This window comes from Paroedura picta, chromosome 6 (genome assembly GCF_049243985.1).
Source record: "Paroedura picta isolate Pp20150507F chromosome 6, Ppicta_v3.0, whole genome shotgun sequence".
NCBI lineage: Eukaryota > Metazoa > Chordata > Lepidosauria > Squamata > Gekkonidae > Paroedura > Paroedura picta.
Window position 1 is genome coordinate 4,143,128 of NC_135374.1, and position 16,266 is coordinate 4,159,393.

At 48.5% G+C, this 16,266-nt stretch overlaps 1 protein-coding gene across 2 annotated transcripts in view; it reads left to right on the forward strand.

Moving 5' to 3' along the window:
- Positions 1 to 16,266, forward strand: part of FCHSD2 (FCH and double SH3 domains 2) — a 163,642-nt gene that overhangs the window by 37,273 nt on the left and 110,103 nt on the right. For both annotated transcript variants that reach the window (XM_077341224.1, XM_077341225.1), the window contains exon 3: positions 5,461 to 5,506. In XM_077341224.1, the coding sequence (XP_077197339.1) occupies positions 5,461 to 5,506 (46 nt within the window). The remainder of the gene's footprint in view (positions 1 to 5,460; positions 5,507 to 16,266) is intronic.

Below are 16,266 nucleotides of genomic sequence, written 5' to 3' on the forward strand. Positions count from 1 at the left end.
CTGCATGCGCCAATGCAAATTGAGTGTATCGTTTGCGTAAAGATGTGAGACAATCATGAGCAGGGGTGGCCAAACTGACTCTCCAGATGTCCGTGGACTACAGTCACCATGAGCTCCTGCCAGCAGGGGCTCATGGTAATTGTAGTCCATGGACATCTGGAGAGCCACAGTTTGGCTACCCTTGACATAAAGTGACAGGGCTGTGATGTTGTACTGCTGCTCAAGCCACAGGGCCTTGGAAGCTCTGCCCAGCCCTGCATTCTGTCTTGTCTCTGTACTTGTCTTGCAGGTTAGTAAAGCCCAGTCCAGTTGATCCTTAGGGACCAAGACGCTTTGGGGGTTATAAACTTCTGAGGCTCAAAGCTCCCTTTCTCAAATACAAGGAAGGCATCCGCTCACATCCTGAAAATCTTGTTGATCTCGAAAGCGCTCCGAGATATGAATCTAGGTCTTGCACTGTAGGCCAACATGGCTGTCCTATGAAACCGTCTTCGTAGAAGGAAACACTTGATACGGTGATTTCATAGGCACCAGATGCTGTGCCAGCCTTCTGACTGAATGTGTATGAAGAATGTGTATGATAACATACCTGGAGTACTGTGTGCAGTTCTGGAGGCCTCACTTCAAGAAGGACGTCGATAAAATTGAAAGGGTACAGAGGAGAGCGATGAAGATGATCTGGGGCCAAGGGACCAAGCCCTATGAAGAGAGGTTGAGGGACTTGGGAATGTTCAGCCTGGAGAAAAGGAGGTTGAGAGGGGACATGATAGCCCTCTTTAAGTATTTGAAAGGTTGTCACTTGGAGGAGGGCAGGATGCTGTTTCTGTTGGCTGCAGAGGAAAGGACACACAGTAAAGGGTTTAAACTTCAAGTACAACGATATAGGCTAGATATCAGGAAAAAAATTTTCACAGATTAGTTCAGCAGTGGAATAGGCTGCCTAAGGAGGTGGTGAGCTCCCCCTCACTGACAGTCTTCAAGCAAAGGCTGGATACACACTTTTCTTGGATGCTTTAGGATGCTTTGGGCTGATCCTGCGTTGAGCAGGGGGTTGGACTAGATGGCCTTTATGGGCCCTTCCAACTCTATGATTCTATGAACATCTAGTCAGATGCTAATGCTAAGAGCTTAAATCAGGATGCCCAAACTGTGGCTCTCCAGATGCCCATGCAGTACACTTGCCTGGCAGCTTGGAATTGTAGTCCATGGACATCTGGAGAGCCACAATTTGGCTACACCTGTCTTAAATGATTGACTTAAATACTGGCTAAACCCCATGGTTAATAGAACCCATTTTACATTAGTCTTGTAGAACACTGATTTTATTTATTTCATTTATGCTCCTCTCCCCAATGGGAACCTAAAGTGTCTGCCCTACACTGTTGTCTTCTCCTGTGTAGGCGACCCAGTGTGGCGTAGCGGTTAAGAACAGCAGCCTCTCATCTGGAGAGCCGGGTTTGATTCCTCATTCTTTCACCACATGCAGCCAGCTGGGTGACCTTGGGCCAGGCACAGTCCTGATAGAGCTGTTCTCACAGAGCAGTCCTGTCAGAGATCTCTCACCTCCACAGACCTCATGGGGTGTCTGTTGTGAGGAGAGGAAGGGCAGGCGATTGGAAGCCGCTTCAAGATTCCTTAGATTCTTCTATATGACAGCTCAAGTATTTGAAGATGGCTATCAGATCTCCTCTCAGTCATCTCCTCTCCAGGCTAAACAGGCCAAGCTCCCCCAACCTTTCCTCCTACGTCTTGGTCTCCAAACCCCTCACCCTCTTTGTTGCCCTCCTCTGGACACGCTCCAGTTTGTCTACCTCCCTCTTCAACTGGGGTGCCCAAAACTGAACACAGGACTCCAAGGGAGGCCGAACCAGAGCAGAGTAAAGCGGTACCATCACCTCCTGCAATCTGGACACAATACTCCATTGGATACAGCCCAAAATTTACCTTTTTAGCCACCAAGTTACGCTGCTGACTCATGTTCAGTGTCCGGTCTAGATCCTTTTCACGTGTACTACTGCCAAGACAATTCTTGCCCATCCTATAGTGAGGCATTTGATTCTTCCTACCTAAATGAAGAACTTTACATTTTAAAGTTGTTTATTCCTCTGGCCATCACTGCATCCTCTGTCCACATATTCCACATTTTAATCAATCTCGGAGTAAAGAGGGATTTCCTTTTGATCATCCAAAACTTTCTGCCCATCAGCTTCATTGGATGCTCTGAAGTTCTAGTATTTTGGGAGCAGGAGAGAAATTTCCCTTTGTCAACTCCCTCCAGCCCCATGCGTGATTTCATAAACCTTGACAGGACAAAGCTTTAAAAATTGGGTTAAAAAAAAATCTGCTTGAAAACACGGCCTTCTAAAGCTTGCTGATAAATATCAGAAGAAAATGCATTTTTGCTATGTTCAGTCTTCCTTTTGCAGCATTTATTAAAGCCCAAAAACATCCATATAAAATAGCAGCTATGAATACGTGTGTGTAATGCATAGCAGATGGTTGTATTTTTTTTTTGTGCAAGCAAATAGGGTCTTTCCAGGATTTTAATGAGAATTACAGAAGGCTTTTGTTAATATATAATGCCAAACATTCTCCACCAGAATGCCTGAGAACAACAACAAAAAAGAAAGCGCTCCCTCCCCATTTGAATTAAACTGTTAACGCTGAAATTCCTGACATTGTACAAATGCGATGTGTCAGATTACTCAAGATAAAACCGGAAATGTTTTAGATCAGTTCAGCTCTCCCCCCACCTCCCCTCCTCCGTCCCCAGCAGAAGATCTTTACACAGGGGAGATCTGACTCTTTTAAACCTTGTTTCTCTTGATGTTTTTGTAATGTGTGTCTGTATGTCATAAGTGGGTTTCTGTGTAAACTGTCCCGAGGTTAGAGAGAGCTTTGGATACGTCTGTTCTGGCGGGGCGTAAGCGTCGCAGCTGGAGAAAAGGCAAACCTTGAATGAACATGAAAGGGCTGACGGTGCCAGCCTTTCCTGTATTTCTTCTCCCCGAGGCAATTATTTGCAAATAAAAGAATAAAACGTAACGGCACGATTGAGCTGTTGTTAAATATTAGAAATGTCGTAAGTTTTGTGTTTTCCCCTTGCCTGACATCAGGCTTCATGCTCGCTATTGATCATGAAGCAAAAAAGAAAAAGCATGTTGCTAATAGTTCTTCAGGGCCTGCAAAACGGAGTTCTTTTGCCTGAGATTTGGTTGAAGCCAGGCCCCTAGGAGCCCCTCTTCCTTGTAACACGCCAGATCTGATTTTTTCAGCCAGGGTTTCGTGAAGCCCCAGGGTTTCTTAATGACCCTGGAAGTGTTTCCCGAATGGGTGGGAGTTAATTTTTAATATATATTTTAAATTTTGTTAAACATTTATCGGGTTATATGACCATATATGGTCCCAGAATCCTAGAGTTGGAAGGGGCCTCCTGGGTCATCCAGTCCAACCCCCTGCACTATGCAGGACACTCACAACCCTCTCGTTCCTCCACTGCCAACCTCTTGAACCTTCACGTGCCACCCTCTTGAACCTTTGCAGAATCAGCCTCTCCGTCAGACGGCTCTCCAGCCTCTGCTTAAAAATCTCCAAAGGTGGAGAACCTACCAGCTCCTAAGGAATCCTGTTCCACTGAAAAAACGCTTTGTCCGGAACTTCTTCCGGAGGTTTAGATGGAATTTCTTTTGCATTGATTTCATCCCATTGGTTCATGTTGACCTACCTCCCAAAAGGCCAAGGATTGGCCTGGAGAGTGTGGGAAGGGTGCTGGTAGGGGCATGGTGCTGGCAAGGGCTCATGGGAATTGTAGTCACATGGTTGTCTTCGATGGTCCAGTGGTGGGATTCAGTAGAAAGTAGGTTCATGCCTGCCTGATGGGCAGCTAAATTATTGAATGAGCTCCATTGAAAAGCACTGTGGTAACCTCCACATTCAGAGGCAGTCAACCTCTCAAAGCCAGGTGTCAGCCTCAGGGGGAGGTCTTGGGCTTCTGTGACCTGTTGCTGGCCTTTCAAAGGAACTGTTGGCCCCTGGGTGAGACGGGAGGCTGGACTACATGGACCACTGGTCAGATCCAGCAGGGCTCTCTTGTTCCACATTCCGAGGCAGTCAGTTACTGAATCCCAGTCCCATGGGAAGGCCTCAGTCTCTGTGACCTGTTCTTGGCCCACCAGAGGAACTGGTTGGCCACCATGTGAGCCAGGATCCTGGACTAGATGGTGCACTGGCCTGATCCGGCATAGCTTTTGTTACATTCCTCTCATGGAATGCCTCGGCCTCTATGCCCTGTTATTGGGTATCCAGAGTGGAACTGGTTGGCCAGTTTATGAGACAGGATACTAGACTAGATGGACCATTGGCTTGCAGATCTGAAGAACATGGTTTGCTTTGCATTATTTATTTATTTTATTACATTTATCGCCTGCCTTCTCCTGAAGCTCAGGGCGGTTCACATGAAAATTAGAGGAACAAGAAGAATGCATCCAACTCAGTAGCTGTGTCAAATGAGTAGTCACCATAATGACAGAGGGAATAACATTCTAACAGAATAACAATTTAATAGACCCATGATGGGTTGAGGCGTATGGGTTCAGGGGAGAGACCTTGGGGGGACCAGTGGATGTTGTTACTTTCGGTCGACCTCAACCACATTCCTGGAGGAAGAGCTCACTTCTGCAGGTCCGGTGGAATTGTTCTAGTTATTGTTATAAAATTATATTTTGTTGTTGTTGTTGTTAGTTGCGAAGTCATGTCCGACCCATCGCGGCCCCATGGACAATGATCCTCCAGGCCTTCCTGTCCTCTCCCATTCCCCGGAGTCCATTTAAGTTTGCACCGACTGCTTCAGTGACTCCATCCAGCCACCTCATATAAAATTATATAGAGAGTTATTATAAATGCTTTTAATCGTTCAGATGTTTTAACGTTTTTGTGTGCGCTGCCTTGGGGGAGCAAGATCAGGTGGGAAGGTGGTGTAAAAAACGTTTCCAATGAATAAAAACCAGTAAATTGATGGTTGTATAACTCGAGGCAGATCTAGAGACGAGCCGGGAGTCTTGCATTTACGAAAACTGGCCATCTATGTCGAGGGGCGGCCATTGTAGGAGTTGCGACCAGAATGCTTGGATGCAGCAGAGTCTGATTCTGAGGCAGCAGAGCAAATCATGACGGACTGCAACAAGCAATTTGGTCACCGGCGTCTCTGAAAATTGTTCTTTGGAACTGATTCTTGAGAGAAAGGGGGGGGGGTCTCTGAACCTCTAAGCCGCGCATGTAGCCGTTGCTAAGCAACCGATGCGGAATCTGTTCTCCCTTCCATGTCGTCCCTTTTGGCAAGCAAAGCAAAGCACATGAGCCGCGTATTCACAGAACATCTGCCTCCCACGCACATCTTAATGATGAATTTGTAAGGTGTTGTTCTGGGTGTGGTTTTAATGACCTGTCCCTCATTTCTTGTAGGACATTCAGCCAGAAGAAAGCTGCCATTGAGAGAGAGTACGCGCAGGTGAGTGGCAAAACGGATCCATTTCATTGTCTATGCTAGTACGCCTAGACCAGGAAGAGCTAGTGGTGGGAGACACAAAATGTGATAGAAAAGCAGAGACCCTTTCTATAATCCCTCCCATTGATCGCTGCAGCATTGTACGTAGTTTCAGAAGGTGGCCATGTTCGGCCTGCGGTACAACCATTAGATTTGAGGCCAGTAGCATCTTGGAGACCAATAAGAGAGCCAGCTTGGTGTCGTGGTTAGGAGTGTGGACTTCTAATCTGGCGAGCCAGGTTTGATTTCTCGCTCCCCCACATGCAGCCAGCTGGGGGAGCAGGAATATCTGCTGTTCTGACTGAGCAGGAATATCAGGGCTCTCTCAGTCTCACTCACCTCACAGGGTGTCTGTTGTGGGAAGAGGAAAGGGAAGGCGAATGGAAGCCGCTTGGAGACTCCTTCGGGAAGAGAAAAGCGGCATAGAAGAGCCAACTCTTCTTCAGTAATCTCAGGGCTCTCTCAGCCTCCCCTCCCTCACAGGGTGTCTGTTGCTGGGAGAGGAAAGGGAAGGCGACTGGAAGTTGCTTTGAGACTCCTTTGGGTAGACTTCTGAAGAGCCACTGTTTGGCCTCTCCTGTCCTAGAGCCTGTTGCTTTACGTAAGAGCTAGGCAACAAATTTGGAAGGGTTTTGCCCACAAGACATAATCCAGCCCAGTCTCCCAACCTTTTGTGCACTGCTCTGCTGTGTTCTTAATGAAATGCTTTGTGGCTTCAGTATTGGGCTGAGTGGATGGGCAGGTGGATTTGGGTATCTGACACCTGTCGAAATAACTCACCTCACCCAGGAAGTTGTCGAGGGCCTTGAGAAGGGGACATTTTCCATGCTTGAAACTGATGATGTCATGATACTTTGCATATTGAAAATCTCCTTGGGATGCTGAAGAGTGGGTTGCTGGTATTTTTGAACAAGTACTTCTAGAAATGTTGCACAAATGCAGAAAAGTTAACTCCTTCGGTTATGTTTAATGCAGAGGGCCTCAACCTTTTTAGGCCTGCAGCCATCTTTGGGGAAAAATTTTCCCACTCTGAATAAATCAGCCATGGAATGGGCTGCCTAAGGAGGTGGGGAGCTCCCCCTCACTGGCGGTTTGCAAGCAGCGGCTAGATGGAGGCTTATCCTGGTTGCTTGAGGTTGATCCTGCACTGAGCAGGGGGTGGGACTAGATGGCCTCTGTGATCCCTTCCCACTCTATTGTTCTATTCTATGGTTCTATGAATTCTGACACTACATGGTGGGTGCAGCCGCAGAATGGCTGCCATAGGTGGTGAGGCCAGCCACAAAACGATGGCCACATGTTGGCCATTTCCGAAGTCTTACCACGCAAGAGCCCCACTTGGCCCCACTCACTTTCTAAAATTCCCGGTGGGTGCCAGGGAAGGTGTTGCCACCATGTTGGGTGCTCCTTGATTTGAGGCCACCGGCCCATTCAGCGTGATATCTGCCAGTATTTTCATGGCAGCCGCTGGTTCTTTAGGGTAGCAATCCCCAACCTGTGGGTTGCAGACCACATGTGGTCCTTCGACTAATTGGAGGTGGGCCCCAAAGGACGCCTTCTCCCCCTTCCCCCGGCCCTTTACAACACACTTTGGGTGTCATTGTCTCCCATCACTCCCAGATGGGAAGATCTCGTTGCAGAGAAATAAGCTCAGGGTTCCCATTGATTTGTCATTGTCATGAGTTAAAATTTCCATGAAAACGAAATGTTCCTTATGTTCATTGTTGTGGCGTGTCTGTATCTTATTTTGAAGGGATGTTTAAACATTACCATAGCGATCAGAGAGCGTTAGGGCAGGGGTTGAGAGTAGAGGAGTAAACTACCCCCCCCCCCCACCGGGCCTCAGTAAAAGGCGTTGAGTGGTCCCCGGTGATAAAAAGGTTGGGGACCACTGCTTTAGGGCACTGTTAGAGTGTTTAGGTGCAATAAATACAAGTGATTAAAAAAAAATCTTTCCACCTGCAAAATGGCTGCAATTGAGCTTGTTGTTTTAGACCAGGAATGTCTGTCTGTCTATCTATTTTTATTTATTTTATTTTATATTTATTTATTGTTATATTTATATACCGTCCTCCCCGAAGGCTCAGCGCAGTTTACAGGGAAAATGAAATGATACAGATAAATGATAATTATGTTCCAATTTATATCCCACTGCTCTCAGCAAGCTTGCTTGTGGCGGGTCACAGTAAAAACCCCAATAATATATACTACATTTGTCCCCATTAAAACACCCATTAAAAAAAAAACGCCCTATGGTGGCGACAATTCAGATCCTGTAGAGCTAGCTAAAAATACAGTGTAGGGGGACTCCAACCACCACCCCATCACCCACAGCAATGGTCGGCTAGTGCGGACTTCTAATTCAAATCTTCCTTCTTCTATGCTGCCAGTCTCTCTCTCTCTTGCTGGAACTCAGACCAATTACACAGTGTCAGTAGATGCAATAAACAGAATGGGACATCCAATAAGATATGCAGTACACTTTGACTTGTAGAAATCCGGAACCACCCAAATGCCTGAAAACAGAGATGAAGAAAAGCATAAGGTGGCCAAAATGTGACTCTCCAGATGTCCATAGAATACAATTCCCATGAGCCCGCAAGGGGAACCCTAAACCTAACCCTGAAACATTTCTGCAGGTTTTGAGAAACCCCAGAAGTTGTGCAGGAGTGCACAATATGGTTGGGAAGCAGAGCTTTGTACATGCCCACCTGGGACCCCTCCTTCCCACCCCCCTCCAGCCCCATGATTGGCCATTTGTGGGTGGGTGCATTGATACGACCATATAGCGTCATAAGGTAAAGGTATCCCCTGTGCAAGCACCGAGTCCTGTCTGACCCTTGGGGTGACGCCCTCCAGCGTTTTCATGGCAGACTCAATACGGGGTGGTTTGCCAGTGCCTTCCCCAGTCATTACCGTTTACCCCCCAGCAAGCTGGGTCCTCATTTTACCGACCTCGGAAGGATGGAAGGCTGAGTCAACCTTGAGCCGGCTGCTGGGATCGAACTCCCAGCCTCATGGGCAGACAGCTTCAGACTGCATGTCTGCTGCCTTACCACTCTGCGCCACAAGAGGCTCTTATAGCGTCATATCACTTGATAAATGTTTAACAAATGTAAAAAAATATATTAAAAATTAATTAACTCCCACCCATTTGGGAAACCCTTTCAGGGCCGGGAAGAAACCCTCAGGGTATCATGAAACTCTGGTTGAGAAAGCCTTTGCCCCAACTTTCTTTTTAAAGCCCTTCTGTTCAAGCAAGAGCCCGCCTGAATAATTCAGTTAAGTGTCGTCTGTGGAAAGAGAGAGAAATAATGAATTTTCTCCCTTCGTCACAATGCAAGAACTTGTGCGCATTCAAGTGAAATTGATGGTGAGCAGTAGGTTCAGAACAGATAAAAGGAACTGTTGCCCCTCCCAAACAGTAATTCCTCGCTGCAGGAAGTGGTGGCAACTTCAAGCCCAGACAGCTGCAAGAGGGGACTGCAGGAACATCTGGAGCTGAGGTCCAATCAGGGGCTATTTGCTGTAAGGGATGGAGCACTCAGTCTGGGGCAGGGATACTGTGTCGTCTTGGTGCTTGGGGGGCAAGAGGGGGAGGGCTTCTGGAGTTCTGGCCCTGCTGGGGGACCTCCTGATGGTCCCTGGGTTTGGGCCCCTGAGTGACACAGAGTGTTGGACTGGGTGGACCATTGGCCTGATCCAACATGGCTTCTCTTGTGTTCTTATGTCTGGGGCAGGGATACTTTTTCTTCTTGGTGCTTGGGGGGCAAGAGGGGGAGGGCTTCTGGAGTTCTGGCCCTGCTGGGGGACCTCCTGATGGCTCTTGGTTTTGGGCCCCTGTGAGACACAGACTGTTGGACTGGATGGGCCATTGGCCCGATCCAACATGGCTTGTCTTTAGTCTGGGGCAGTGATGCACATCCTTTTTGGTGATTGGGGAGTTGGGCCCTGCTGATTCTATCTTATGTTCTCTTAAAGCCAGGCATGTGAGATCCTTCCTGACCTCCTGTGTTTAATGTCAGGTTATGCTTGTTGTTCTGTCCGACCTCTCCGTTCTCTCCCCCTTTAGCATTATCTGGTTCTTGGCCATCCTATGCTTCCTCAAAGAGAGAGGAAGTATTGTTGTGCCAGCATCAAGGAGGAGAAATGTAGCTTGCCAAGACAACTTGAGTGGCACGTTAAAGGTCACAAACAAAGAAAATGAGCAAACACTGCTGAAGCCTAAGCCATAAGTAGACTCTGGGCCCTGCAATCTCTGTTATTTCATCCTGTAATACAGAAACAGTAACCCTTTCCCTGCGGTTCTGAAAACCAAAATGGTCCCTATGAAATACACAGCGGTATGCAATTTCTTTAGTGCTAGGCCCACTGCACCACACTAGAAACAGATGGCCAAACATCCACAGACCTATAAATACGTAGACCATGGAGGAGCCATATTTGTTGGTAGGCAAAATCATCAGTGGCCCCCCCTCACTGGCGGTCTTCAAGCAGCGGCTGGACAGATCCCTCTCCTGGATGCTTGAGGCTGACCCTGCACTGAGCAGGGGGTGGGACTAGATGGCCTCTATGGCCCCTTCCCACTCTGGGATTCTAGGAGTCTAGTTCAGTTGTGGGATGGGCTGCCTAAGGAGGTGGGGAGCTCCCCCTCACTGGCGGTCTTCAAGCAGCGGCTGGACAGATCCTTCTCCTGGATGCTTGAGGCTGACCCTGCACTGAGCAGGGGGTGGGACTTGATGGCCTGCATGGCCCCTTCCCACTCTGGGATTCTAGGAGTCTAGTTCAGCAGTGGAAGGGGCTACCTAAGGAGGTGGGGAGCTCAGCCTCACTGGCCGTCCTCAAGCAGCGGCTGGACAGATCCTTCTCCTGGATGCTTGAGGCTGACCCTGCACTGAGCAGGGGGTGGGACTTGATGGCCTGCATGGCCCCTTCCCACTCTGGGATTCTAGGAGTCTAGTTCAGCAGTGGAAGGGGATACCTAAGGAGGTGGGGAGCTCCCCCTCACTGGCCGTCTTCAAGCAGCGGCTGGACAGATCCTTCTCCTGGATGCTTGAGGCTGATCCTGCACTGAGCAGGGGTGGGACTAGATGGCCTTCATGGCCCCTTCCCACTCTAGGATTCTAGGAGTCTAGTTCAGCCATGGAAGGGGCTGCCTAAGGAGGTGGGGAGCTCCCCCTCAATGGCCGTCTTCGAGCAATGGCTGGACAGATCCTTCTCCTGGATGCTGGAGGCTGATCCTGCACTGACCAGTGATGGGATTAGATAGCCTGCATGGCCCCTTCCCACTCTAGGATTTTATGAGTCTATTTCTGTTCAGAGTATTCCTCTTTCTCCCCTGTCATGTAGGAAGCCAGGAGTCCCCAATATGGGGCACCATGGCACCCACATACACCTTTCCTGTGGGCAGCCTGGTATTTCCAGTAATTAGGAGTGGTCAGGTGGCACTTTTGCCCTGCAAGGCTTCTGACTGGACATCAGAGATTTGACTAGCCATGTGGATTTTTAAAATGTTGCTTAGAATCTCTTACTCATAGAATCATAGAGTTGGAAGGTACCTCCAGGGTCACCTAGTCCAACTCCCTGCAGAATGCTGGAAATTCACGACTACCTGCCCATCCTCAGTCACCCCAATTCCATGCGCAGATGATATACCACCACCACCCCTCACACACACAATACCAGAATCCTTGACCAGTCCAGCCTGGAGGAAATTCGCCTCCTGTCCCCAAAGTGGCGATCAGCATTTCCCTGGACATGTCAGAAAGAGCCTGTGAGGTGGCTATCTAGGCTCTGCTTCAAAACTTCCAAAGGAGGAGAACCCACCCCCTCCCGAGGAAGCCTGTTCCCCTGAGGAACCACTCTAACTGTCAGGAACTTCTTCCGGAGGTTTATCCAAAAATTATTTCAAATTAATTTCAACCCCTTAGTTCTGTGGCAACAGAAAACAACTCTGCTCCATCCTCTATGTCAGAGGTAGTCAACCTGTGGTCCTCCAGATGTCCATGGACTACAATTCCCATGAGCCCCTGCCAGCGTTTGCTGGCAGGGGCTCATGGGAACTGTAGTCCATGAACATCTGGAGGACCACAGGTTGACTACCCCTGCTCTATGTGACAGCCCTCCAAGTACTTGAAGATGGCCATCTTATCACCTCTAACAGCAGGCGCTGCCATATCTCAAGGGTGTGTGACTGTGAGAGCCATTTTACAGGTGCGTCCGCTAGCCCTTTTCACAATCCCAAATCGATAAATAATTGCGAAGGCTTCTGCATTAGCTGGTGCAGTCAGACTACTGGAGAGTTCTGAATACGACAGCCGATATAAATTAAAAGACATCTGTTCACCAGTCAGGGGCATTCCTGGGCATTCCTGAGCCCCTCGTTCTATAGCATAACATCGGCTCTTAGAATCCGTCTGGTCCTTTTTAAGTTCCAGGGGCGTTAACACATTTCATGAACACCCCGTACCAAGTCATTCAAGCCCCCCATGCTTTCTGAAACAGGCTCCTGATGAAACCGCCGTCTTTGTGGGCTTCCCTGGCTGATGGTGTGCGAACAAAACATTGTCGCCATGAAAATTTCCACCTGGTTTTGGGGCGGTGTTGCGTCAGTGGCACCGAACACGCAAAGACACAATGGCTTAGAAGAACCAAACAAACCAGGGATGCCCCCAGTGAAGTTGGGAAAAACGAAGTGGCAAAGGGTGACAGCATAGCAAAAGAAATAGACGGGCACAATCTGTACATTCCTGATTGAAAGTGAAATTGGGTTTCCTTCCTTCCTTCCTTCCTTCCTTCCTTCCTTCCTTCCTTCCTTCCTTCCTTCCTTCCTCCCTCCCTCCCTCCCTCCCTCCCTCCCTCCCTCCCTCCCTCCCTCTTTCTTTCTTTCTTTCTTTCTTTCTTTCTTTCTTTCTTTCTTTCTTTCTTTCTTTCTTTCTTTCTTTCTTTCTTTCTTTCTTTCTTTCTTTCTTTCTTTCTTTCTTTCTTTCTTTCTTTCTTTCTTTCTTTCTTTCTTCTTTCTTTCTTATAGCACCCTCCCATATGGCTCAGGCGGTTCACATAAAACATTGCAGGCGTAATAATACAGTTTTAATGGATTGTTCGTAGGAAGTCCCTCGTTCCACGAGCAAGCTTCTGCGTAGCACATTCTACCAGATGTTTTAGGTAGATATGAGCCCCAGCGAGCGTGGTGGTTTGATGGGGTTATTTTCCTAAGGCCCAGGGATATTTCTGAGGGGCACTGCAAGCCACCTTCAAACCCTCTTCCCAGCTGCAGTTCCTGAAGCTGCACTTTGAGGCCTGGAGAAACCGAGAAAGTGTTGACAGCTAAAGAAAACAAGGGAATGTTTAAGATGAAATTCTGCCGTAAATGATTATTCAGTATATAAGGTCCGAAACGTACAGTAGCCGGCTTGTTCAGTTCCAGGCACGATAGAAGGGCTTTTTATCAAGGACTTCTGGCCTTCCCCTCCCAAGGAAAGAAAAAGCGGGGGGAGAGCGGAAGTGTAAGGGTGGCCAAGTCAGCACAGGAAAGCAAGCCAAGGGGAAGCTGGCAAGTAATAAAAAGACAGGCTGCTAACCTGGCAAATATCTGCTCCCACCTGAGAGGGGTCCTTGCGGGACCAAACGGAGGCGGTGCATCTACTTGGCCGAAGGTGGCATCCGTCTTTGTCACTTGTGGGGCTGACCCAGAGCAGGTCACTGTCAAAGAATCCATGCCCCACAGGTGGCGTGAGAATTGTCTCTGGCAGGCTTTTGCATAATGGGCCACTAATGGTTTCTTACTGAGCTCTGTGAACACGACAAAAAAGAGTGCCCACAATGTCACTTGGAATCCTAGAGTGGGAAGGGACCTCCAGGGCCATCTAGTCGAACCCCCTGCAGAATGCAAGGAATTCACAACTATCTGCCCAGCTGCAGTGACCGCAACTCCATGTCCATTTGATGCCCCCCCCCCCCCCTGAATACCAGAACTCCTGGCCAGTCCGGCTTGGAGGAAATTTGCCTTCCGGCTCCAAAGTGTTGATAGGCATTTCCCTGGGCATGCGAGGAAGGTCCAGAAGAGCCAAACACCGACACAGTTCCTTCTGCCCACCCCCTCACCATCTGCCTCAGTTCACAGAATCAGCATTTCTGTCAGATGACTATCTAGCCTCTGCTTAACAACTACCAAAGAAAGAGAATCCTCCACCTCCTGAGGAAGCCTGTTCCACTGAAGAGCTGCTCTAACTGTCAGGAAGATCGTCCGGATGTTTAGCCGAAAATTCTTTTGAATTAATTTCATTGGATCTGCTCCGGCCCTCTGGGGCAACAGAAAACAACTCTGTTCCATCTTCCGTGTGACAGCCCCTCAAGTACTTGATGGCCGTCCTATCACCTAGATGGCCTGTATGGCCCCTTCCAACTCTATGATTCTATGATTCTACCTCTTAGTCGTCTCCTCTCCAGGCTAAACCGATCAATCTCCCTCAACCTTTCCTGTACAGATCCACTTGTTTGACTAAGGCAGGTAATTCCTGGGCTTCAGCCAATGACAGCAGCCCAGACCAGAAAAATATTTGTGCAAGAAAAACTTTCCGTGTTCACTTTAACCCTGCCTTCTGCATCGTTCAATCTGCGTAATGTTTAAGCGCACACAGCACCTTTGCTGAATTAATTAAAGCCGAAGGTAATATGTTCAGTTTGTTTAGGAGGATCTTACATTCCTCCCAACTTTGGGTTGTGCTTGCAAGTTGCTGTATCTGCGAGTTGTGTGTTTTGTGTTAAATAAAACCCGGTTTGTGTAGACAGGAAGGACTGGAATTCTGCAAAACTGAGCATTTTTGCTTGCTTGGCACTTCTGCTCCTGCGTGCCTTAGAGAGCGGCACGGAGCATACACAGAATTCTCTGTCTTCTGAACACTGGCATTTGCTCTGTAGTATCCTCCCTCCTGAGATACCCTCCTAGTTTCTCAAGTGCCACCATATTATCTCTGTGGCTCTGTTAATGTTTAAGAGGCCATTTTTCCTGCTCAGTCCTATGTTGTGCATTTGAGGAGTATAGAATGATAAGAGTTGGAAGGGTGTCCAAAGGCCATTTAGACCAGCCCCATGATCAGTGTAGGATCAACCTAAAGTATCCAGGATAAGCATCTGTCCAGGGGCTGCTTGAAGACTGGCAATCTTTGGAGATTTGGATAGCCATCTGACGGAGAGGCTGATTCTGTGAAGGCTCAAGGGGGTGGCAGGTGACAGGGGGTTGGACTAGATGACCCAGGAGGCCCCTTCCAACTCTAGGATTCTAAGATTTTATCCACCAACAGAAACCCCTCCAAACTCTAATAAGTCCCCACAGGTGGTGTTTTTTAATGAAGGATTTGCTGTTTTATTGTATTACTAGGGGCAAAGCCCGTTGTCTCCAAGAATACAACGGGCGCTAGAGCTTGGCAGTGGGAAGGGGAAGGGGAGGAGTTGTCCAGTCTTTAAGGGCATGGGGTTGAATGTGTGTGTTGTGTGGGAGGTTGTGGTGGCATGGTGGCAAATGAGGCCATGGGTGTGGAGATATGGGTGTCAAGAACCTGTGGTGTGGAATGTTCGTTGATTGGGAATTTTGGCATAGTGGTTACAGATGAGCTTTCCAGAGCCATGTCCTCAGATATGTGAAGGGAAAATCAGACTGGAGACTCTTCTTAGGGGAAGATTACATGGCAACCAATTCCTCCCAGTTCTGCATCACTTCTTGTGTGAATTAGGCCACATTCACCGAAATGCCCCTCTGCCCTAATACACATGGGGTAGTCATAGTACACAGCTGTCCACCCTGTTCCTTCTGTCTCCCATGTTTTCACTGTTGGTAAAATGTTATGTGCCCACATGCTTCTTTCATGGTTGCTCTCTCCACAGTAGTCAACCTGTGAGGTATGTGGGGTTGTGAGAGAACTGGGAATGGGCCGCAGTGACCCAGCAGGCCTCAGGTCTCTCAAAGCATTTTGCAATTGTCGTCCCTTTCTCTCCCCATAGCAGACTCCACATGTGGGAGGTGGGGTAGCGAGCCTCACAGGGAAGCTGGCAACCCTAAGAGGAAGACTCTCTGTGCACAGCAGTCTTGACCTTAGTAAGGTTTTTTATACTGTTTTTTTATTTGCCAGGCCAAGGTTATTTGCCAGGCCAATAAGTCATTCAGTTACTATGTGTCTCCAGACATTTACTTATTCTCTATTTACAGTTTACAGAAAGACTTGAGGCCTACTGCACAGGGTTGTTGTGCAGATGAAACAGGAGACAAAAGAGCCAGTTTCCTCTGCAGAATAATGCTGTGCAGTGGCCTCAAATCTGCAGAGAGTTGCAAAGAAGAAAGACACATGTCTTGGCTGTGTCTAACTTCCGGACAGAGCAGTATTTTAAGTGAGAAGGGGCTTTTCTGTGGCCTCCCTGTTAGGCAACTGTTTGGCAGAAGGAGAAAGTCCCCCCCCCCAAAAAAAAGAGGAATGGCCTCAGGCTCCCCTGCGTTGCTCTTGGAAAGGCCTCCCTCCCCTCAGTCGGGGCCTGTCAGAGGCTCCTTCGCAGCAAGCCTTAAGGGGGGGGGAGCACTCTGCAGCCTCCTGCCAGCTCTGTCAGGGTTCTGAGGCAATTTGCAATTGGACATGACAGTTAGGACAGCCTTGGGGTGAAAAGGGCTGGCACAGCCTCTGTTCTCATCCCCCTACTGACCTCCTCTCCCTGCGGTGGTCAGGAGTAGACTGGTA